We start from the raw sequence: 25,489 nt of genomic DNA on the forward strand, positions 1-25,489 counted from the left end.
AGATTTGTGGAGGCAGCCAGGCCAAACATGACTGAGTGGTACTGCGACCTAGCTCTTGGGATGGCAGCGCCACTCATATTTGTCCCAGCCAGAACAAAACAGATTTACAAAATAAAACTGTCTGAATGGTTCCGAAAAGCACTTAGCATCAGTCTTCTAAGGTTACACCATATACTCACGGCCTCCATGGGATTCTGAAGTAAACTGGACCTAAACTACCATTTTTAGGTTTCAGTGCCAACAGTCTTTTGATGTGAATGAGTTTACATCTAAGAGCTATTGTTTCAGGAAGAAAACATTGAATTGGTTTTCATTCACATTTTTGAGGTTTTCTATTTAATCACCAGGGCTAAAAATGTAATTTAATTAAAAAAAAGGAAGCTCAGCATTTGAAGCAAGGGATCGATTTGGTGGTAAATTTCAAGACCACCGAATCTCAGAATGCATGGGGTTCAGCTCAAGAGACAGTATCTCTGACTGCTAATAAAGTTAACTTGTGGCAGTTTGCTAGAACATAAAACTTAGATATCAGCATTGCCGAAGAAGTTACAAGCATATTACAGACTATAAAAGAAAGATTTTTCAAAGATAAAACCTATATACAACAGACAAGAAATTGTGGGAGGGAGGGAGGGAAGGAGGGAGGGAGAAGAGGGAGCAAAAAATTAAAAGAAATAGTGCCACTGATGGAGAATCTAACCCTGTTACATTTTTTGCAAAATCAACTTAACGTTCAGACAACCAGACAAATTGCTTATATAAGCTGGAAAAAAGTCCAGAACTGTTTGTACAGTAAGACACAGTTATACCCTTAAAAGATTTTGGTTGATCAGTGAAGCATCAATATGTTTTACTGCAAGAGACAGAACCTGTTGGCCATTTTTTGTCTGGTGTTTATCAAAAATGAATTTGGCTCCATGTATTTTGATATAAAATATTTCCCCCCACAAATAAAGCACTTCAAAATGTGCATATATTTTTAAAGTTTTAGTAACTAATCCTGGAAAGTAAATTCCCCTTACCAGCCCCGCATGGCTGTAGTTAAACCCTAGTTCTCGAGATATAGTCCAATTGGCATGTTCTTCAGTCACTGTCATGTCTGGAAACTTTACAGGGCTGCTAAACCAATCAAATTCCAGCTCTAAACATGGAGTTTCCTGAGGAAAAAAGAATTTTCATGATTGTTCTGAAACAAAATTATAAATTAGAAATCATTATAATCTAAACAAGTCGATGTGTGTTACTAAGGCTGAAATTAGAATATAAGCATCAATTTACCTTATTCGGATTTGACCCAGTAACGCCAATAGGATTTAGCAGATCTTCCAGCCCATGCGGCACAGGCCACAGATTCAAAGCCATTTTCCCAGATACAAGAGTGTCTGTATAATCAAACATGTTTATATTTCCCCAAGCCAATGGGCAGTGTTCCTTTAAAAGATCAAATGATCATTAATAAATGAGAGTGAAGAGTGATCAAGTTATAGTACAATATTGGATTTCAAGAAATAAAGGGAGGAGGAAAAAGATTTTTGAAAAACTGAACTATGGAATCACACAATTATAAAAAGAACAGGAATACCTGTGGCACCTTAGAGACTAAAATTTATTACAGCATAAGCTTTTGTGGGCTACAGCCCACTTCATCAGATGCATAGAATGGAACATATAGTAAGAAGATATATCACACAGAGAGAAGGTGGAAGTTGCCATACAAACTGTAAGAGGCTAATTAATTAAGATGAGCTATTATCAGCAGGAGAAAAAAAACTTCTGTAGTGATAATCAAGATGCCCATTTAGACAGCTGACAATAAGGCGTGAGGATACTTAACTTAGCCCTGGTCTACACTAGGACTTTAGGTCGAATTTAGCAGCATTAAATTGATGTAAATCTGCACCTGTCCACATGATGAAGCCCTTTATTTCGACTTAAAGGGCTCTTAAAATTGATTTCCTTACTCCACCCTGACAAGTGGATTAGCGCTTAAATCGGCCTTGCCGGCTCGAATTTGGGGTACTGTGGACACAATTCAACGGTACTGGCCTCCGGGAGCTATCCCAGAGTGCTCCATTGTGACAGCTCTGGACAGCACTCTCGACTCAGATGCACTGGCCAGGTAGACAGGAAAAGAACCACGAACTTTTGAATCTCATTTCCTGTTTGGCCAGCGTGGCAAGCTGCAGGTGACCATGCAGAGCTCATCAGCACAGGTGACCATGATGGAGTCCCAGAATCGCAAAAGAGCTCCAGCATGGACTGAACGGGAGGTACGGGATCTCATCGCTGTATGGGGAGAGGAATCCATGCTATCAGAACTCCGTTCCAGTTTTCGAAATGCCAAAACCTTTGTCAAAATCTCCCAGGGCATGAAGGACAGAGGCCATAACAGGGACCCGAAGCAGTGCCGTGTGAAACTTAAGGAGCTGAGGCAAGCCTACCAGAAAACCAGAGAGGCGAACGGCCGCTCCGGGTCAGAGCCCCAAACATGCCGCTTCTATGATGAGCTGCATGCCATTTTAGGGGGTTCAGCCACCACTACCCCAGCCGTGTTGTTTGACTCCTTCAATGGAGATGGAGGCAATACGGAAGCAGGTTTTAGGGACGAAGAAGAAGAAGATGATGATGAGGTTGTAGATAGCTCACAGCAAGCAAGCGGAGAAACTGGTTTTCCCGACAGTCAGGAACTGTTTCTCACCCTGGACCTGGAGCCAGTACCCCCCGAACCCACCAAAGGCTGCCTCCTGGACCCAGCAGGCAGAGAAGGGACCTCCGGTGAGTGTACCTTTTAAAATACTATACATGGTTTAAAAGCAAGCATGTGAAAGGATTACTTTGCCCTGGCATTTGTGGCTCTCCTGGATGTACTCCCAAAGCCTTTGCAAAAGGTTTCTGGGGAGGGCAGCCTTATTGCGTCCTTCATGGTAGGACACTTTACCACTCCAGGCCAGTAACATGTACTCGGGAATCATTGTACAACAAAGCATTGCAGTGTATGTTTGCTGGCGTTCAAACAACATCCGTTCTTTATCTCTCTGTGTTATCCTCAGGAGAGTGACATATCATTCATGGTCACCTGGTTGAAATAGAGTGCTTTTCTTCAGGGGACACTCAGAGGAGGCCATTCCTGCTGGGCTGTTTGCCTGTGTCTAAACAGAAATGTTCCCCGCTGTTAGCCACAGGAGGGGGTAAGATTGAGGGGGTAGCCACGCGGTGGGGGGAGGCAAAATGCGACCTTGTAACGAAAGCACATGTGCTATGTATGTAATGTTAACAGCAAGGTTTACCCTGAAAGAGTGTAGCCACTGTTTTATAAAATGTGTCTTTTTAAATACCGCTGTCCCTTTTTTTTTCCTCCACCAGCTGCATGTGTTTCAATGATCACAGGATCTTCTCCTTCCCAGAGGCTAGTGAAGCTTAGAAAGAAAAAAAAACGCACTCGCGATGAAATGTTCTCCGAGCTCATGCTGTCCTCCCACACTGACAGAGCACAGACGAATGCGTGGAGGCAAATAATGTCAGAGTGCAGGAAAGCACAAAATGACCGGGAGAAGAGGTGGAGGGCTGAAGAGAGTAAGTGGCGGGCTGAAGACAGGGCTGAAGCTCAAATGTGGCGGCAGCGTGATGAGAGGAGGCAGGATTCAATGCTGAGGCTGCTGGAGGACCAAACCAGTATGCTCCAGTGTATGGTTGAGCTGCAGCAAAGGCAGCTGGAGCACAGACTGCCACTACAGCCCCTGTGTAACCAACCGCCCTCCTCCCCAAGTTCCATAGCCTCCACACCCAGACGCCCAAGAACGCGGTGGGAGGGCCACCGGCCAACCAACCACTCTGCCACAGAGGATTGCCCAAAAAAAAGAAGGCTGGCATTCAATAAATTTTAAAGTTGTAAACTTTTAAAGTGCTGTGTGGCATTTTCCTTCCCTCCTCCACCACCCCTCCTGGGCTACCTTGGTAGTCATCCCCCTATTTGTGTGATGAATGAATAAAGAATGCATGAATGTGAAGCAACAATGACTTTATTGCCTCTGCAAGTGGTGATCGAAGGGAGGAGGGGATGGTGGCTAGCTTACAGGGAAGTAGAGTGAACCAAAGGGCGGGGGGTTTCATCAAGGAGAAACAAACAGAACTTTCACACCGTAGCCTGGCCAATCATGAAACTGGTTTTCAAAGCTTCTCTGATGCGTACCACGCCCTCCTGTGCTCTTCTAACCGCCCTGGTGTCTGGCTGCGCGTAACCAGCAGCCAGGCGATTTGCCTCAACCTCCCACCCCGCCATAAACGTCTCCCCCTTACTCTCACAGATATTGTGGAGCACACAGCAAGCAGTAATAACAGTGGGAATATTGGTTTCGCTGAGGTCTAAGCGAGTCAGTAAACTGTGTCAGCGCGCCTTTAAACGTCCAAATGCGCACTCTACTACCATTCTGCACTTGCTCAGCCTGTAGTTGAACAGCTCCTGACTACTGTCCAGGCTGCCTGTGTACGGCTTCATGAGCCATGGCATTAAGGGGTAGGCTGGGTCCCCAAGGATACATATGGGCATTTCAACATCCCCAACAGTTATTTTCTGGTCTGGGAATAAAGTCCCTTCCTGCAGCTTTTGAAACAGACCAGAGTTCCTGAAGATGCGAGCGTCATGTACCTTTCCCGGCCATCCCACGTTGATGTTGGTGAAACATCCCTTGTGATCCACCAGAGCTTGCAGCACTATTGAAAAGTACCCCTTGCGGTTTATGTACTCGGCGGCTTGGTGCTCCGGTGCCAAGATAGGGATATGGGTTCCATCTATGGCCCCACCACAGTTAGGGAATCCCATTGCAGCAAAGCCATCCACTATGACCTGCACATTTCCCAGGGTCACTACCCTTGATATCAGCAGATCTTTGATTGCGTGGGCAACTTGCATCACAGTAGCCCCAACAGTAGATTTGCCCACTCCAAATTGATTCCCAACTGACCGGTAGCTGTCTGGCGTTGCAAGCTTCCACAGGGCTATCGCCACTCGCTTCTCAACTGTGAGGGCTGCTCTCATCTTGATATTCATGCGCCTCAGGGCAGGGGAAAGCAAGTCACAAAGTTCCATGAAAGTGCCCTTACGCATGCGAAAGTTTTGCAGCCACTGGGAATCGTCCCAGACCTGCAACACTATGCGGTCCCACCAGTCTGTGCTTGTTTCCCGAGCCCAGAATCGGCATTCCACAGCATGAACCTGCCCCATTAGCACCATGATGCATGCATTGGCAGGGCCCATGCTTTCAGAGAAATCTGTGTCCATGTCCTGATCACTCACGTGATCGCGTTGACGTCGCCTCCTCGCCCGGTATCGCTTTGCCAGGTTCTGGTGCTGCATATACTGCTGGATAATGCGTGTGGTGTTTAATGTGCTCCTAATTGCCAAAGTGAGCTGAGTGGCCTCCATGCTTGCCTTGGTATGGCGTCCGCACAGAAAAAAGGCGCGGAACGATTGTCTGACGTTGCTCTGACGGAAGGAGGGGCGACTGAGGACACGCTTACAGGGTTGGCTTCAGGGAGCTAAAATCAACAAAGGGGGTGGCTTTACATCAAGGAGTATTTCAGGCAGGACTTCACGGAGGGTTCCAATAAGAAATGGTGCACCTAAGTTATCGTTCTTATTGGAACAAGGAGGTTAGCCTGGCCTCTGATTGATACATGGCTAGATTTACCTTGCTGCACCTTCTCTGTGAGTGACTGCAGTGTGACCTAGAGGAATGAGTCCCCTAGATGGGGGAGGGGGGGAAGCAAATGAATACAAAACAAATCTGGTCTATTTCTTGTTTTGATCCACTCCATCTATCTTTTACATCTTTGGCTGGCAGCAGACGGTGAAGGAGGACTGCATGCCATCCACATCTCATGGCTGCTCGGCAGAAGATGGTACAGTACGACTGCTAGCCATCCTCATCTCTTGCCTGCCCGGCAGAAGATGGTATAGTATGACTGCTAGCAATCCGTATCGCCTGCCTGCTCACCATAAGATGGTTCAATAGGACTGACTGCAGGACTAAAGAGAATGACCTGGTCAAGTCACTCCAAATTTAGTCCCTGCGCCCATGTCTGCCCAGGCGCTCCCAGCCGACATGGCCAGGAGCACCTCGGACACGACAAGAATGGCTACCAGTCGTACTGCTCCGTCTGCTGCCAGAAGGCAATGGGTTGCTGCTACTGTGTAGCAATGCCGTACCACGTCTGCCAGCACCCAGGAGACATAGGATGACGGTTACCTGAGCGGGCTCCATGCTTGCCGTGGTATGGCGTCTGCACAGGTAACTCAGGAAAAAAGGCACAAAACGATTGTCTGCCCTTGCTTTCACGGAGGGAGGGAGGGAAGGGGGGCCTGACGATATGTACCCAGAACCACCCGCGACAATGTTTTAGCCCCATCAGGCATTGGGATCTCAACCCAGAATTCCAATGGGCAGCGGAGACTGCGGGAACTGGGGGATAGCTATCCACAGTGCAACGCTCCAGAAGTCGACTCTAGCCTCGGTACTGTGGAAGCACTCCGCCAAGTTAATGCACTTAGAGCATTTTCTGTGGGGACACACACACTCGAATATATAAAACCGATTTCTAAAATAACGACTTCTATAAATTCGACCTTATTCCGTAGTGTAGACATACCCTTAGGGAAATAGTGTTTTGGGTCATTACACATATTGAATCTATTTGTATTGTAGTGCATTGACACTATGGGAAGCCAGAAATAATACAATTTATCAAAATGAAAGCCAGTATAGTTAATAGCCACTATTTTTCCTACATTTTTGACTAGCTTGGTTTCTTGATTTCTAAGTTTTCTAACCAAGAAAACAACAATACATGCGCATGAAAGTCATGTGCATGCATGTTGAATCATATTTCACAATACTTTTTTCAGGCAATATTGTATGGATATCAGGTTTCAGCTGGATTCAGGAAAATAGCATAGTAGAACCTTGCTATTAAGAATAAATAATGTATTACCATAATTAATTTTTTAAGTTAGCAAAAAGAGAGAAGCAAATAATTAAAAGACAAGAATTACATTGCAAGTTGTACTCTTTTCATTTTCTCAAATCTAGTTTTAATTTTTGATAATACTTAATTTATACAATATATTACAGAACATATTACAAGATTTGTCATGAGACATCATTACAGCACTATGTCTCTGCTATTAAATCCTTACTGTCAAATGAGGAGAGACAGTCTGTGTGAAAGCATGGATTAACAAATATGTAGGTTAGCAGAGAGCAAATTATGAAAGTTGTAGCATATTTTCCCTGTGAGACTTCAAACCTCTGTCTTGTCAGCTGCTGGGATAATCATTTCAAAGAACACAATCTAAAGAGTTAAAGCTACCTGCTAGGATTTTTTCCTCAAGTAAGTCAGTCTTACACACTCACAAACAAACTAACAAATAAAAATTGGATAGTACATCAGAACACACACACGACCAAAGTTTTTGAGCCTGGATGTATCAGAATCATGGACTTTAAGGTCAGAAGGGACCATTATGATCGTCTAGTCTGACCGCTGGCACAATGCAGGCCACAGAATCTCACCCACCCACTCTTGTAACAAACCCCTAACCTATGTCTGAGCTATCGAAGTCCTCAAATCATGGTTTAAAGACTTCAAGGTGCAGATAATCCTCTAGCAAGTGACACATGCCCCACGCTACAAAGGCGAAAAACCCCCAGGGCCTCTGCCAATCTGCCCTGGAGGAAAATTCCTTCCCGACCCCAAATATGGCGATCAGCTAAACCCTGAGCATGTGGGCAAGACTCACCAGCCAGACACCCAGGAAAGAATTCTCTGTAGTAACTCAGATCCCACCCCCTATAACATCCCATCACAGGCCATTGTGCATATTTACCGCTAATAGTCAAAGATCAATTAATTGCCAAAATTAGGCTATCCCATCATACTTTCCCCTCCATAAACTTATCAAGCTTAGTCTTGAAGCCAGATATGTCTTTTGCCTCCACTGCTTCCCTTGGAAGGCTGTTCCAGAACGTCACTCCTCTGATGGTTAGAAACCTTCGCCTTAAAGTTAGGATCCAAAACCCACATTTTAGGCACATCAGTAAAGCTTGCTGATTTTTTTTTAATTGCTTAGCAACCCCAACTCCCATTTAGGTCAAAAGGAAATGCAAGTGCTCAGCACCTTCACACACACAGTTTTTTAGGTGCCTAAGAATGGCTTCAGGAACCTAACTTTAGGCACCCACATTTGAAAATTTTGGCCTGTCCCTTTCTGTTCAACTATACAGACCACAACTAGTGCTGCATGGATAATATACAACAAATATATCAGGTAACAAAAAAATTAATTTGTAGTCAATCAATAAAGTTAAGAGAAGTTTCTATACATCTTAGATATTTTAATCAAATAAAAATTCAAGAAAATAGAAGATGTTGGTAAGACCAACTTCTATTCAAGTTTTGGCCAACTGTTCTTCCCAAACTTGGCTGCCTGGAGTTTTCTTTTATAACACGTTAGAACTATTAAAATTATTAAATATTTTACCTCCTTAGCACCCTTTCTACCCTTAACAGAGCAGATGGAAAGGCAAAGCCGAGCAGCACGTGGGAGATCAGGAATGTACATGTCATATGACAGCCATTCATTCCATCTGTGGGATTTTAAAAGTAAAATAAAAACCAGGTTAAAGCAAATAAAACTCAGTACACTTTAGTTAGTAAATAGACACAAAATGATATGGAAAAATCAGAGTGTTCCTCTTCCAAGGATATTAAATACATATTTCTACTCTAGAAAAGCAACATCATCAAAATAGCACTTTCTGACTGAGCAGATCAGCTACCTGCATGTATTCATCCACATCTACTGCTTTTAGTCACCGAAGTCCTTACTGTTTTTTACTCTGGTTAGCCCTGCAGAACCAATGTCATTCAGAGAAAGTGAGATGGATTTTTATTCCTTTTTGGGCACCATCAACAGAATTGTTTACCACATTCAATCAACATTTGCGCAGACTCCCTGACTGTAATTGTCAATGTAGGCCTAGTCTGACAACATGGGTTTGCATGGCTGTTATTGAGGGTTTAATCTGGCCTGCAAATCTTTAACTATTCATGAAGATGCGTACAAAGTAAAGAAGTTGGCTTGACTCTCAGAGCGCAGTTTGAGTTGCAAGAGCTAGTTAGTAGAAAATGCATGTTTCTACTTGTAAACTCAGTATTGGGATCATTGGGAGACAAACAATACCATATTTATAGTTACATTACAATATAGAGCCACGCACTTTTAAGCACTTTAGTAGGCTTAAGTCGAGCAAAAAAATTTAAGCACATCAGAACATGATGTAACTAATATTTAAGGCTGCGGGTTTGTCATGGAGGTCACGGATTCCGTGACTTTCTATGACCTCCGTGACTTCTGCAGCGGCCGGTGCGCCTGGCTCAGGGACAGCTCAAGCAGCTTTTGTGCCAGATGCACTGACCACTGCTGAGACAGTCTCGGGCCCCTGCCAGCAGCAGAGTTTGGGTCTGGGAGCGGGCAGGGGTGCTTACGTGGGGGGCCCCTCGGAAGCGGTGACATCCCCCTTGCTCAGCTGCTAGGCAGAGGCCTGGCTTGGCAGCTCTGCATGCTGCCTCCACCCAGAGCACTGGCTTCGCAGCTCCCGTTGGCCAGGAACTGCGGCCAATGGGAGCTGCGGGAGCCATGCCTGCAGACCTGCCTGGCCACACCTCCGCCTAGCAGCTGAGAAGGGGGACGTTGCCCACTTCCAGGGAGCCCCCCAGGTAAACGCCACCCAGAGCCCACCTCATCCCGTCTCGTGCCTCAACCCCCTGTCCCCTCCCACGCCCAAACTCTTCTGCTACTACTGCTGCTGCTGGGGAGTGGGGGGAAAGGCATGCAGCTAGGTAGGGAGCCTGCGGCCCTGCCAACCTCCCCCCGCCCCCAACAATAGCGGGGGTCCCGAGCTGTACACCGCCACCTACGCCCACCCAACACCAGGGGGGGGTCTCGGACCCCCCCCCCAAGCAGCCAGGCTGCCCTTCCCCAGCACCCGCAGGGCCCCCAGGCAGCAACCCCCCGCAAGTTTTATTCACTGGTATTTTAGTAAAAGTCATGGACAAGTCACAGGCCGTGAATTTTCGTTTACTGCCTGTGACCTGTCTGTGACTTTTACTGAAAATACCCATGACTAAAACGTAGCCTTACTAATATGTAAACAGATGCTCTCTGAAGAAAACCCCTTGAAAGGTGTAGAGGAAGTACCACCACAGACAAGTGGAAGAAAAAAAAATTAAATTCTGAGGATATAAATCCTAAGAGGAAGTAATTGAATGAAAAACTGTCACACACCACTGGTCAGTTTTACATTTAGTAAAAACCAGTGTCTCATCTCTCTTCTCCCTGATGTACACTTCCTTTTCCCCAGGTATGATAAAATACTGTGTTTTTTTCTTAAAGATAAGTTTTGCTACAAATTTGGTATTTGTATTTACTAAATGCCAACAATCTACAGCATTGGTTTTCAACCTGTGGTCTGTGGATCCTTGGGAGGCTGCAGACTATGTCTAAGACTATGCCTCTCCATTTGAAATTTGTTAAGGGTCCGCAAATGAAAAAAGGTTGAAAATCACTGATCTAGAGCAATACTTCCTGTACAACAGTGTACTAAGAAAGAATAATTTCTTAGCTAGCTAATGGATACTTTCCAAATATTTACATAGCTGTAATTAATTATGGTTCTGTTGAATTGTACACTAGTAAACCTCACAGGAAACAATTAACACTGGAGAAGAATACTTGAATTTAGTACAGGATATGTGTTAGGTAATGAAAGTCATAGAGAAGCCTGAAGCACAGTGAGTGCAACCTGTTTCAATTACTGCATTGTAACTAATAAAATAAGGCTGTAAAGATAAAGATAGTTTACGAAAGAGAAAAGTTTTCTTCCATTTTACAGAGCAGTGGAATTGAAATTTTACACAGTCTTCCGTAAGTGACCGTCGGGGTTTTCATCTCAATAGTTCCCCGGCATTACACACACTGCACATGAAGGCAATTTCTGGAGTTTCATCACCTTTTAACCTCCATATAATAATAAATGGGCACATAATCTGCTTTCTGCTAAAAACTCTGCTCTCTGCAAATTCTGGGGTTACTCCACTGAAGTTAATGGAGTTGCTTCAAATTTACACTTGGGTGCCAAAGAGCAAAATTTGGCTCTACAGGACTACCAAGTACTGTCATTATTATTGTTATAGACTTCTTAAAACATGTTGAATATATCAACTGATATGTCTGGCTATTACCCTACAAAAGCAAAGATGCATAATTATATTTTCTTTGTTGGGTTGCCTAGTTAGATTTCCTCTGTTGGAAGAGGGCACCAGCCTTTAAAAATGGACTATGCTCATGGAAGAACTGAAAAGCTAACACAAAATGCTAAAAAGCAGCATTTTAAAAGCAAACATTAAGGGCTTAAAAATTGCAAATGTATCAATAGTGCTTCCTTAGCCCTACATAGACCTTACTCTTTGGATTCTGCTTAAAGGGAGACCGATATTGATTATTTAAGAACATAAGAATGGTCGAACTGGGTCAGACCAAAGGTCCATTTAGTCCAGTATCCTGTCTTCTGACAGTGGCCAATGCCAGGTGCCCCAAGGGAATGAAAAGAACAGGTAATCATCAAGTGATCCATCCCGTCGCCCATACCCAGCTACTGGGAAACAGAAGCTAGGGACATCATCCTTGCCCATCCTGGCCAATAGCCATTGACAGACCTAACCTCCATAAATTTATCTAGTTCTTTTCTGAACCCTGTTATAGTCTTTGCCTTCAAAACATCCTCTGGCAAGGAGTTCCGCAGCTTGACTGCGCGTTGTGTGAAAAAATACTTCCTTTTGTTTTAAATCTGCTGCCTATTAATTTCATTTGGTGGCTCCTCATTCTTGTGTTACCTGTATTATCATAGCGCCTAGGAGCCTTAGTCCTGGGTCTAGAACCCACTGTGCCAAGTGCTGTACAAACAGAACAAAAGGACAGTTTCTTCCACAAACAGCTTGTAATCTAAGTATAAAACAAGACAAAACAGATGGCTACAGATAGATGGGGGAATATAAGGACAGAATGAGACAACAGTGGTCAGAATGCCAGGCTGTGGCCTCTGTGCACCAGTGGCCTAGTTTTTGTCCAGTTTTTTTGGAGCCATCACAGAGAAGGAGAGAGTTTGAAGGAGGATATTGATGTAGCTTTGCAACTATTTACTGGGAACTCCTCTAATGTGTGAGGGGCAGCATTGGAGAAAGCACAAAGGTGTTTGAAAACAAGTAGAGGATGGATGCTGTCATCATTGATCAACCAGAGGCAAGAGTTGACATCTTGGTAGTGAATGAGAGATTATAGTAGCGCAGGCTGCAAGGGGCCCTGAAAGTGAAGACAAGTAACTGGTTTGATACAAGAGAGAAGGAGGAAGTCAGTGGAGGGCCATAAAGAAAGGGGTGACATGGTCAAAGCGACAGGCTACGAAAATGATTTTTGCAGCAGCATTCTGAACGGGAAGACTGAATTAACCAAGGCCAAAGAAAAGGATATTGCAGTATTTGAGATATGTGTTGATGAAAGGCTGGACAAGAGTTTTAGTTGTGTGAATGGATGAGAAAAGTCATATCTTGGAATTGTCATGCAGAAAGAATCAACAAGACTTTGATGTAGGTTGGATGTGAGGATCTAGAGAGAGGTCCAAGTCAAAGATAACACCAGATTATGAGCATGAGCAATAGGCAGGCAAGTGGGGTTGTCCACGGGAAAGAGAAAGGAGGCAGCTAGGAGGCCTTCAAGGGAAAGATAAAAAGCTCTCTTCTAGCCATGTTGCACCTGAGCTGAAGCAAGACAGCCACAATGAGATTTCAGAGAGATACGCTAAGATATTAGTTTGGACAGAAGGAGACTGGAGTAGAGAGGTAGATCTGTGAGTTGACCCCATAGAGTAGAATTTGTGTTTGTGGAGACTACCCAGAGAAAGAGGTGCAGAGGGAGATGAGAAGGGACCAGGGACAGAGCCCTGCAGAATCCCTCCAAAAATTAGGAGATGGCATAATGAAGATCCTCCAAAGGACATGCTGAAGGAACAATGAGAGAGTTAGGAGGAGAACTAGGAGAGGGAGAGAACAGTTATGGATGCTAAGGGAGGATAAGATTTCAAGAAAAAGAGAATGGTCAACTATCAGGCCAAGGAGGAGGAGGAGGGAGTACTAATTCTGAGATATGGCTCAGAAGAGGCCATTGGCAAGAGCAGTTTCAATTGAGAGCAAGAAGCAGAAGCTGGACTGGAGAGGGTCTAAGATGGAACTAGAAGAGAGGAACTCCAGACAGCAATTGTAAACAATGTGTTCAATAACCTTAGAAATAAAAGGGAAAAGGGAGATAAGGCAGTAGCTGAGATGCAAATAAGTTGGAGAAGTAGAGTTATTTAGCTAGGAAGATGGCAGAACTCAGAAAGGAAAGAACAAATTTGTAGTGGAGGAAGGTCAGCCTGGTCACAGAATTTCTGCCAGAGATGCTCCATGGCATGAGAGCAGGAACAGAGGAAGCAGCTATTGAGAGTGAGCCAGGACTGAGGAGGGTGGTAGGGTGGAGCAAAAGAGTAAGGGCAGAGGAGAGTGAGAAACAGAGAATCAACCACCATAACAGCAGAAGAGAGGGCTGAAAGCACACAAGTTGTTAGCATTGGATTGGAAATAAGAATGCCAGAATGGCCATACTGGGGCATACCAAGGGTCCATCTAGGCCAGTATTCTGTCTTCTGACAGAAGCTGGTGCCAGATGCTTCAGCAGGCGTGAACAGAACAGGTCAATTATTGAGTGATCCATCCCCTGTCATCCAGTCCCAGCTCCTGGAAGCCGGAGGCTTAGGGACACTAAGAGCATGGGATTGCATCCCTGATCATTTTGGTTAATAGCCATTGATAGACCTATCCTCCATGAACTTATCTATTCCTTTTTGAACCTAGTTTGGCCTTCATAACATCTTCTGGCAACAAGTTCCAAAGTGCACTGTGTGAAGAAGTGCTTCCTTTTCTTTGTTTTAAACTTGCTACCTTTTAATTTCATTGTGCAACCCCTGGTTCTTGTGTTACTTAACGGGACAAATAACACCCCCTTATTCATGTATATATGTGATATGGCTGTGAAAAAAGCTAATGTCGTCTTGGGATGCATCAGGAGAGGTATTTCCAGTAGGGATAAGGAGGTTTTAGTACCGTTATATAAGGCACTGGTGAGACCTCACCTGGAATACTGTGTGCAGTTCTGGTCTCCCATGTTTAAGAAGGATGAATTCAAACTGGAACAGGTACAGAGAAGGGCTACTAGGATGATCCGAGGAATGGAAAACTTGTCTTATGAAAGGAGATTCAGGGAGCTTGGCTTGTTTAGCCTAACTAAAAGAAGGTTGAGGGGAGATATGATTGCTCTCTATAAATATATCAGAGGGATAAATACCAGAGAGGGAGAGGAATTATTTAAACTCAGTACCAATGTGGACACAAGAACAAATGGATATAAACTGGCCACTAGGAAATTTAGATTAGAAATTAGACGAAGGTTTCTAACCATCAGAGGAGTGAAGTTTTGGAATAGCCTTCCGAGGGAAGTAGTGGGGGCAAAAGATCTATCTTGCTTTAAGATTAAACTCGGTAAGTTTATGGAGGAGATGGTATGATGGGATAACATGGTTTTGGTAATTAAATATTCATGGTAAATAGGCCCAACGGCCTGTGATGGGTTTTTAGATGGGGTAAGATCCAAGTTACCCGGGAAAGAATTTTCTGTAGTATCTGGCTGATGAATCTTGCCCATATGCTCAGGGTTTAGCTGATCGCCATATTTGGGGTCGGGAAGGAATTTTCCTCCAGGGCAGATTGGAAGGCCCTGGAGGTTTTTCGCCTTCCTCTGTAGCATGGGGCACGGGTCACTTGCTGGAGGATTCTCTGCTCCTTGAGGTCTTCAAACTACAATTTGAGGACTTCAATAGCACAGATATAGGTGTGAGGTCTTTTTTAGGAGTGGTGGGTGAAATTCTGTGGCCTGCATTGTGCAGGAGGTCAGACTAGATGATCATAATGGTCCCTTCTGACCTAAATATCTATGAATCTATGTCCTCCACACCATTCATGATTTTATAGACGTCTCGCCTATCCCCACTCGGTCGTCTCTTTTTCCAAGCTGAACAGTCCCAGTCTTTTTCTCTCCTCATATGGAAGCTTTCACATACCCCTAATCATTTTTGTTGCCCTTCTCTGTACATTCTCCATTTCTAATATATCTTTTTTTGAGATGGGGCAACCAAAACTGCATGCAGTATTTAAAGTGTGGGCGTACCATGACTTTATATAGTGGCATTATGATATTTTCTGTCTTATTATCTAACCCTTTCCTAATTGTTCCTAACATTGCTAGCTTTTTTGACTGCAGCTGCACATTAAGCAGATGTTTGCAGAGAACTATCCACGACTCCAAGATCTCTTTCTTGAGTGATAACAGCTAATTTAGACCCCATCAGTTTGTATGTAGAGTTGGGATTATGTTTTCCAGCATGTATTACTTTGCATCTATCAACACTGAATATCATCTGCCATTTTGCTGCCCAGTTACCCAGTTTTGTGAAATCCTTTTGTAATTCTTCAACGTCTGCTTTGGACATAACTATCTTGAGTAATTTTGTATCGTCTGCAAAGTTTTCTACTTCACTGTTTACCCTTTTTTCCAGATCATTGATGAATATGTTGAACAGCACTGGCCCCTGGATACACTCTTGAGGGACACCACCATTTACCTCTCTGCATTGTGAAAACTGACCCTTTGTTTCCTATCTTTTTACCAGTTACTGATCCATGAGAGAACCTTCCCTCTTATCCCATGACTGTTTACTTTGCTTAAGAGCCTTTGGTGAGGGACCTTGTCAAAGGCTTTCTGAAAGTCCAAGTACACTATATGCACTGGATCACGCTTGCCCACATGCTTGTTGACCCCCTCAAAAGAATTCTAATAGAGTCTTTCCATTCAAAATATGGGAAGGTCAAGTGACAGGCACGCATGTACGAGGGGGAGTGTGCCAATAAGCACTACTGAAAAAGACCAAGTGATGATCTGAGAGGGGGAACTCAGCAACAGAGAGATCAGAGAGAACAGTGCTTGGTGAATTTCCACATCAACAGCTCTTTTGGTGAATGGGAGAGTTGAACCAAGGCTAACAAGATAATTCATTTTCCTATTAACAATATGTAGGACACATTAGATTATTTTTTACCATTTGTATTGTTTATTCAGTATGGATAGTGAAACTAGGCCAGTCTGTTTATAGTCAATTCACTGTCTGGTTCTCCTGAACCAGTTTGCTACTATGTTTGGTTTCTTGTCTTGGGTGGATGAAGCTCCCCTGCAAGAGACTAATGCAAAAGGGATATGGATGCAGATTCTGGAATGCAAATGAGCTATATCAAGTAATATAACCCTCCACCAAGAGAAAAGGGTGGCCTGTCGTGAAGCTTATGGTAAGCATAAACTTCAGAGGCGGTGGATGCCAGTATGCGCCACCTTCATTTCCATCCACATGATCTTCTCAGGGATAGAAAAACAAAAGTGCACACAGCCTCTTACATAGTAGGGAGCTAAAGTACAGCATGATTGAAAAGATTCCTTTTAAGTGAATTCATGCTGCAGTCACTACAGAACTCATAACCCTGATACAGCCGCAATCCCTGTTGTTGGCTACTAGTACCTGCTACCAGAAGACTACGGATATGGAGGGGCAACTTTTCCTGAAAGTTCCTTCCCCTGAAGTTACAATACAGGGTGGAAAAGGCTATCTTGCAGCCTCAAGAGCTTTGGAGAAGAGTCAGTGGCCGAAGTCAAAGAACGGAGAAACTTTAATGAATATGATAATGTTCTGGACTAACACCTTTCATCATTCTTTCCCTAAAGAGACTTCCTCCCCAAACATCCCTACACTATATTAACACTGCAGATAAACTGAACCACAGCTACCGGAAGAGAGAAATTATTTTTCAATAACCATATATTCTGTTAGACTTGTTAATTATATAATATCTATTCATTCCCTTGGAGAGCAGTAGTGTTTGCAAGCAAAATTTAAGTCCCAACTAATTAACTTTTCTAAAGACATGCAAGGTCAATCAGACAGAAAATGTGAATTTGGAATTATTTTTGAATACACTCTGGGTCTGATCCAGACAGATACTGAGGCCCCACAACTATCATTAGAGCCAGAGAGCGAGCATAGGAGAAACTGCAGAGCACTTTTTGGAGATTAAGACCTTTGTTTTAAATTCACTGGCATACATTTGTACCACACACATTTTGTATTTACATCACCATCATTTGAATTTCCACGTTTCATTTTTAGACACAAATCAAGGTAGATCCAATCTATTTAGGTTGTCAAATTAATTAACTTCCATTTAGCAAACTGCTCTCCGATCTTCTCTTTGCCAAGTAGCTCTTCTTTACATGGGCCACACTGTATGTCAATTCCACCTTTTCCTATGTATTTTTATTTATGCACTTCTCTTCTTGCTTACAAAACTCTTTTCTCTAACAGTATCTATTCCTAGATTTTTTTTAAAGCTCTTTCTATTCCCTGTCCTGCCGTATTTCAAGAGCATCCTAATTCCAGACTTCCAGTTGCCCTGAAGCCCTAACAGCATTTTCCCCTCCCTAGTGGCTTGTGTTGGGTTGGTGGACGTTGATGATATTAACAAATCCGATTAATCACAATCCAACATGATGATAGTGAAAAAGGTGGCCACTTAAAGTGTGGTTTTATTTTGAAAAGTGATTCTATAAAACTGCATTCTGAGGTTCCCTATTTATCATGCCTCACTCACTAAAAAAAAATTGCCCAGATTGTTTGCGTTGTGATATTGCCTAGGAACCTCAGTCATGTACCCAGATTCTACTGTGAGATCAACAGAACAAGTGGTAGAAGACAATATGTGAAGCAGCCAGCTCTGCAAACACATCTTAGGATCTGAAAGTCAAGCTATGTTTGTCTTTTTGTCATTGTGATAGATTCTGCAGGGCAAATACTTGTGCAACCCTGCTGAACAGAACTGTTGCACGTTACAAGCAGAATTTGAACTTGCAGTTGGAGCTTTGCTAACAAGTCACAAGCCAGAACAGAATCTAGTTCAATTTCTAGTAGCTACGCTGGTTCTGTATTGTAAAACAAAAAGGGGAAATGTAGCAAATTTTTGGGTCACAGACAAAACTCTTAATACACATAGAGAACAGACCTGTTGAGTAAAAGGTTGCTGCTTTTACATAACATTTTACAAGCCAAAATGAAGATCTGCAAATCCTAAATTAATCCAATTAAACAAATCTGTAAATGGAAAGGAGTGATCAATTTAAAAGGAAAACTCCAGTGATTATTTATAATTCTTAGACAGCTACATACATGTTAAATAAGAATGTTTTTTGTTTAGGATAAATTATTTTCAGTACATCCTTTTAGAAAATAAGGCTGCTTTTTTCTCTCAGTGGTGCCTACTATCTTATCTGCTTCCCAGCTAGGGAAACTGCTTGATGGTAAAAATTGGTACGGACAGAATCTAATTCTGCTTTACAAAGCTCTGGAAATCAGATTTCCCCAAATTGTTACAGTAGCATTATTTACCTGGGATTGGAACAAGGTACCCTTTGAGTATTCACATTGTCACATAATGGTTCTCCTCCATGGTAGATACCAGTTCGGACATAGATCTGAAAATAACATGTTTAAGCATTAGCACCTGTTATAGCCCATTTGAATACTAGACCCAGGTCTGAACAAAAGTATTACTGTAAACACCATCGCTATTAGATGCTGATTAGAACCATATGTCACACACTAATTTCTATCAATTTGAGAAAAAGCTATATGGCATAAAGTATTCTTACTGTGCTTCTACTACAAAATTTTAGTTCACTACCTCTGCGTCACCATTTCAAAGTTAATTATGACTGCATTTCAAATAATAACTTTAAGTAACAACACAACTGGAATTTATCCTTGATTACCAGGGCAAGCCATGGAGATGGAAGGATAAACTGGGCAACTTCCAAGCACAGAAAAGAACTAGGATGGTAACAGTTTATGCTGAATGCAATTATCCCTCTTGTTTTTTCTCTCTTTCTTTCAAGTAAGGGTAGCAAACTTGTCCACAGCACTGTTCAAACAAAAACTTGTCCCAGTTCTTACAGTAATGGCTCTTTAAGCATAGTATTTGTTATTTTAAGATACACAAGAAAAATCCTTACTTACATTTTTCCTGCTTCTCCCCCAGTTTATTTTAGATGAATCACCAAATTAAGACCTGATACAACAAATTGCTCAGCATTCAACTCAGAACCTCAGTGCTTTGGGTTTCACAGATTGTAAATTACAGTAATATGTAAAAGGGAAAAATTCAGAAGTTTTATCATGCTTCTTATTAAATGAATAAGACCAAAATTCTCAGATTTGGGTGTCTAAAACAATTGGCCTAATTTTCTACTATGTCATGTAATCCCTAGTACCCACTGAAATCAATGTCAGCTGAAGGTGCTAAATAACTCTGAAAAAATCAGGTAACGTATTTGGATACACAAAGAAAGATTTAGGTATTTTAGGCAGCCAAGTTTGAAAGCATGGGCCTGAATTTATATACTGACTTCTATGTTCGTCAAAAGAAAAAAAGATGGCATTGGGAGCCGTGAGTGTGCACACCATTTTCAACTTCTGGAAGATACCTTCAATTTTGTTTTGTTTTTTAAAGAAGAGTTTATATGGCCTTTTCAAATACACTGCAGCTTAACCAAACAAGGAAAAAATTATGATGGCCTATCACAGGGGTGGGCAAACTTTTTGGCCCGAGGACCACATCTGTGAATAGAAATTGTATGGCGGGCCACGAATGCTCACAAAATTGGGGTTGGGGTGAGGGCTCTGTTGGGGGTGAGGGCTCCGGGGTGGGACCAGAAATGAGGAGTGCAGGGTGTGGGAGGTGGCTCCGGACTGGGGCATGGGGTGAGTAGCGTAAGGGTGTTAGGGCTTCGGCTGGGGGTGTGGAGTTTGGGGTGTAGGAGGGTGCTCTGCGCTGGGACTGAGGGGTGCAGGGGGGATGAGAGCTCCGGCTGGGGGTGAGGGCTTTGGAGTGGAACTGGGGATGAGGAGTTTGGGGTTCAGGAGGGTGCTCTGGGCTGGGAATGAGGGGTTTGGAGGTTGGGAGGCGGATCAGGGCTGAGGTAGGGGGTTGGGGCATGGAGAGAGGCTCAGGGGTGCAGACTCCAGGCGGGAGTTACCTCAAGCGGCACCCGGAAGCAGTGGCATGTCCCTCCTCCAGCTCCTATGCTGAGGCGTAGCCAGACGGCTCTGCATGCTGCTCCGTGCACAGGCACTGCCCCTGCAGCTCCCACTGGAGCGCTGGAGAGGCCATTGCAGTGTGTGTGGGGGGGGGCATGCCTCTGCTTCTGGGAGCTGCATGGAGTGGCCCCTGACCCTGCTCCCCAGCTGGAGCACCGGAGAGGGGCCACGCCGCTGCTTCTGGAAGCCGCGTGGAGCAGCCCCCAACCCTGTGCCCCAGATGGAGTGCTGGAGCAGGGCAAGCTCCAGGCCCCGCTCCCCAGCGGGAGCTCGAGGGCTGGCTTAAAACGGCTGGTGGGCCAGAACCGGCCCGTGGGCCATAGTTTGCTCACCCCTAGTCTATCATGTAATTTTAGTTAGAAAATTTGCTTTGAAAATATAAACTTTGCTAGTTTTGTGTGTGCTCCGTATGCTCCAAGGCCCTGTCCAACACTCACTGGTCAGTGGGAGTGCTTCCATTGACCTAAGTGTGAATTAGGCCCCTAATTAACACTAGTAGCTGGTATCAACATATACTGTTGACCAGCTGATTCCCTAATTTTGTTAGAGAGGCCTATTGCAGTGAGTGTGGCTCAGTGTTTTCATTCTGATTCTAGGCAATATTTTAACATCCATGCATTCAGAATTTCACTCACCTTGTCAATGTCTCGAATGTTTACATTTACATAGGTGGCACAAAGAATTCTTATCCTGAGAGCACTGTTTATGGCCCAGAGAGATTTGGCTGAAGCTTCGCCATTCATGTATGGTGTAGCTGTAGAGATCCGTCTGGAATAAGATGGCATTGTAAAGGTATCCAGTGGCAGCTGGGTATAAAGGCTTTCCTTAGCCATCAGCATCAGGTTGGGCATTCGGCCAAGCATTATACAACTTCTTATGTACTGCAATAGTTGGAAGAAGAAGAAGGAAAAAAAAAAAAGATTGTTTTGCTGTATTTTCTTTGTAATTAATGCTTAAAAATATTAAAGGAAAGCATATATAAAATCCAAAAGGCTAAGAAAATTACATTTAATGAGCTCTTGTAGCATTTATCTTTATAGCATCCCTTTACATTGTTTTCAGTTACACCACCAATGTTTTTAACTAGCTTGTTGCACATGACCAAACAGGCAGCAGGATATACAAATTTTAAGACAAAAATAATCATTGTTTGCAGCAGTAGCACATTCTATCTGAATTCCATGTTTCCAGCTAGCGGTAAAGGGCTGGAGGTGTCTTGATACAATAGCGGTACAGTCTCTAAAGAGAAAGCAACACAACTCAGTCTCTGTCACCAGGTCTATTGAGTAACACTGATGTTGCTCCAGACGGAGCTGTTCACCCACTCTTCCATCCAGTAGTTCCCTGTCAAAGTGATGGATATTACTTAAGACAAAAAACCACAAGGCTGGGAGGGGAAAAAAAAACAAACAAAAAAAAAACTCAGGGACAAAGAAAAATTAAAAACGACTTAGCTATAATTTCTGCAGTGGAGCGATACTCCTTATTGCTATTTCAATTACCACAAAGCAAACAGGAGTTCAAATATCTATTTCTAAATAAAAATGTCATTTAAAGTAGTAATGTCTATTTTGTAATTTAGCACTTTCTCTCAGAAATTTAGGGTGGTATTTCCAAAAGTGGTCAGCGCTGACCTTTACTTGATTAGAATAAATTCCCACTGACTTCAATGGGAGCCTGGGTAGGCCAAAGCTGAGCACTTCTGTTGCATTTTTATTTATACTGCAATTATCTGTACACAGTAAACTCAACTGCACAAAAATTTAAGCTAGTTGGCTAATGTTATGAATTTTCATTTTCTGCCTTCTGAATTAGTTTAAGAAACGAAACAAGAGTCCGTCACAGAATCGTAATACATCATTCTCTTACTGCACTCCCAATTTCAATTCTTCTAGTGTATTTTTAAATAAATCCATTAATTTACAACAAGTAACTCACCTTATACTGGCTCAGAGGATATTTTTCGAGCAAGTATTCATCACAGCCGCACACTTTTAATATATACTTGCCCTGGTACTCTAAAACGCAGAGTTTTAGTTGTTCAGATGACAGCAACATACTTCGTGTTTTTTTCCTGATTGCTTCAGCAATAACTTGCTCAGGAACACAGTCATGGTTGATTTTTAAGGTATATTTCTGCTTGTCATTGTTCGGGGACACTATTACCCATATCACCACTATTATTTGCCCTGGAATAATGTGAAACAACATCAGATTCTATTATTGTCCATACACAGTCTTCTAAAGAAACTGGTCAGACTTGGAATTGCTTGTCATAATCCCTACTGAAAGAACATGCAGGCGCAATTCATAGCCCAAAGTGCAGAGAACCTTCTACAAAAGGTGCTCAGTGGACTCTACTTACATTGACTTCCAAAAAAGCCATTCTGGTCTTACTGTCCATGTACATTCAAACTGTCATTTAATCACAAAACTATTTCTAAACAACTAGTACTTATTCAGCCAATCTTTTTCCACCAACAATATGACTATTCTGTAACTAAGGACTAAAAGATAGTTTTATGTTTCCAAAATCATTTAATTCTACATGTTCTAAATATTATTAGAGACACTTCTGAACTCAGACAAAAATTCTAACAGCAGCTGGCAAATCAGTCCACGCTGTCACATAATCACAGAAACAGTTGCATCTATCAGTGCAATAACTGGATAACTCAAGCTGTAAAAGAGTTTTCCTAGAATATAGAAAATTGAACTATGTGACACTTTTTTTTTTTTTTTTGAGTTCAACTCCTACTACGCAGGTTATCCTGACTGAAGACAAAGCGTGTAACCAAACTGTAAGATGTTGCCGCAGTGTATTAAATATACTACATAAATAATGATTCACTTGTCTGCCATCATGAATTGTACTAACTGAAATTTTTGTTAATAGAAATAAGTACCATTAAGTTGTTAGAGCAAACATTTGTTATACCTTTATCTAGTTTACTGTATATGTGCTTGGGCAGTTCAGGTGAAGATTCAACATTTGGTGGACAGACATATAATGCTCTACTATGGGGTGCATTCACATCTCGAAGATCCACTGCTTCTTTACAAACATTAAGAATATTTCTTCTGAAGTCCTGTACTTCTGGATCCTTAACCATATCAAATTCACAGACAGGCATGCCAATAGCAAAACCTAAGATATTGAAAAAATACTTAATTGTCAGTGACTAATAAATATATTGCAGTATATTTTTCATAGAAATACTATTTTTCTACTGCTGACAGAACAAACATCTTGTATTTAAGCAGCTTATAAAAGCAATTCAAAATACTTGTTCACACTTTATATTAGCTACTAGTCCTCCACTCCTGCAGTTATGCTGAATAATGAAATCAACCTTATAATGTAACCGTGTACCTGGTAAATCTGGCAGTAGTAAACCCAGGAGCACATGAAAAGGTTAGAAAGGGATACACTCACTGAAGTAACCTGGGGAGCTTCTGGGTCACTATTGGATGCCTCCCCCAACATCCTCCAACAGGAATAGGACTAATGAGACTTCCTCTGAAGTCAGTTGCTGTTACATGACTCTCCCCAGACCTTGACTGGGTTTCACACAGAGTGCTCAGAGCCCTCATCAGCTTTCCTCTATAACTTCCAGATCTACTTTACTGCACGCCAACTTTTCAATATTCTAGAATAGCTACAAGATTTAAGCTTTGACTGTCACATTAGGCACTTAACTTAGCTCTTGAAGATTCAGCAAGGGACCAATCCTGCAAATTTTTTACTCAAGCATGTAGTCCCATTTACCTCAGCTGGACTACCCACAGAAGTAAATGTTTACAGGCTGGAACCCTCAGATTCTGGGCATCAGTTCAGAAAAATTCTGTGGGGATTGAGGCGGCATGCAAAGTTGTATCAGCATCCCCATTTCCACTTCCTGCTGAGGCCACAGTTGCTTGTGAGGGGTTATTCGGCCAGTCCCATCCAAGGGGCGGGGGAGGAGATGGGGAGGGTGTCCTCACTGACAGCTGGCTGAGGGCAGGTATTGAGCCTGATTTGCTCCAGACTCAGCTTTGGCACAGGTTGCCACCTGAGAAGCAGTGCTGACAATGCGGTCAGTAGAAGCACCAGCCTAACCCAATGCCCCCGCAGGTCCAGGGGAGACACCATAGTGCTAGTTCGTGAGGAGCTATGGCAAGTCTGGGCAGAGGGCCAAACCAACTGCCCCCCATCACATAGCAAATGACGCCTCTGCTCAGATTGTACTGATAAGTGATTAAGAGAACCTGTTCAGGACCACTATTGTATTTTTAAACTTTCCTGAACTTGGAAAAGAATCTATACCAGGGGTTCTCAAACTGGGGGTTATGACCCCTTAGAGGGTCACAGGGTTATGATGTGGGGGTCGTAAGCTGTCAGTTTCTACCCCCAAACCCCACTTCACCTCCAACATTTATAACTGCGTTAAATATTTTTAAAATTTTGTTTTTAATTTATAAGGGGGTTTGCACTCAGAGGCTTGCTGTGTGAAAGGGATCACCAATACAAAAGTTTGAGAACCACTGGTCTATACTAACCACCTGATTTATCCTAAGAAACATTTTGGGGGAAAAATGGGGGAAAAAATAAGTTCTCTCACTTGAGATGTCCCTACAACAACAAATTTAATATGCATCTGTTAGAGACTTTAAGACTTGGCTCATACAACTTATTTTTAGCATGAATATTTACTGTAGTACCACATTCAAGTGAGCAGTAATGTTGCAAAACTCAATGAAAAAAGTGAAGATTTTTATCACCATGTTTTATCTACAAGATTTTATTTTACAAAATATAGTTATCTGATTTTTCAGACTGACAGACTGGAACAGGATAAGAAGAAAGCATTTATATAAAACTGGTTTGCTCTAGTGATTATTCCAAACAGTTCTTAGTCAATCAAATACACCAAGTAGTGAGAAAACTCACTCAACATTATAAAAGAAAAGAAGGGTTAGCCAACTGGTTTTGTACTGTGATGTGGTTATAATTGTAAAACACATTGGTGATCAATGCAGGATAGATAAATACAAAAGCATACTACCATAATTTGCATTATTAAACCAAACATTCCCACCCTGGTTTGAAAAAGTCT

The 25,489-nt window shown here is 42.7% G+C and overlaps 1 protein-coding gene across 7 annotated transcripts in view; it reads right to left on the reverse strand.

Moving 5' to 3' along the window:
* PIK3CA (phosphatidylinositol-4,5-bisphosphate 3-kinase catalytic subunit alpha) overlaps positions 1-25,489 on the reverse strand; it is a 78,963-nt gene that overhangs the window by 23,789 nt on the left and 29,685 nt on the right. For 6 of the 7 annotated variants that reach the window (XR_013636323.1, XM_073359312.2, XM_073359313.2 and 3 more), the window contains 7 exons: positions 23,332-23,541; positions 22,332-22,582; positions 21,029-21,274; positions 18,687-18,772; positions 8,537-8,642; positions 1,279-1,431; positions 1,023-1,157 (listed from right to left, as the gene is read on the reverse strand). Coding sequence is in view for 6 of the 7 variants with exons in the window: in XM_073359312.2 (XP_073215413.1) it covers positions 1,023-1,157; positions 1,279-1,431; positions 8,537-8,642; positions 18,687-18,772; positions 21,029-21,274; positions 22,332-22,582; positions 23,332-23,541 (1,187 nt within the window). In the remaining variant the exon portion in view is untranslated. The remainder of the gene's footprint in view (positions 1-1,022; positions 1,158-1,278; positions 1,432-8,536; positions 8,643-18,686; positions 18,773-21,028; positions 21,275-22,331; positions 22,583-23,331; positions 23,542-25,489) is intronic. The other variant, XM_078854352.1, reaches the window with a different exon arrangement.

The sequence above is a fragment of the Lepidochelys kempii genome, chromosome 9 (genome assembly GCF_965140285.1).
Source record: "Lepidochelys kempii isolate rLepKem1 chromosome 9, rLepKem1.hap1, whole genome shotgun sequence".
NCBI lineage: Eukaryota > Metazoa > Chordata > Testudines > Cheloniidae > Lepidochelys > Lepidochelys kempii.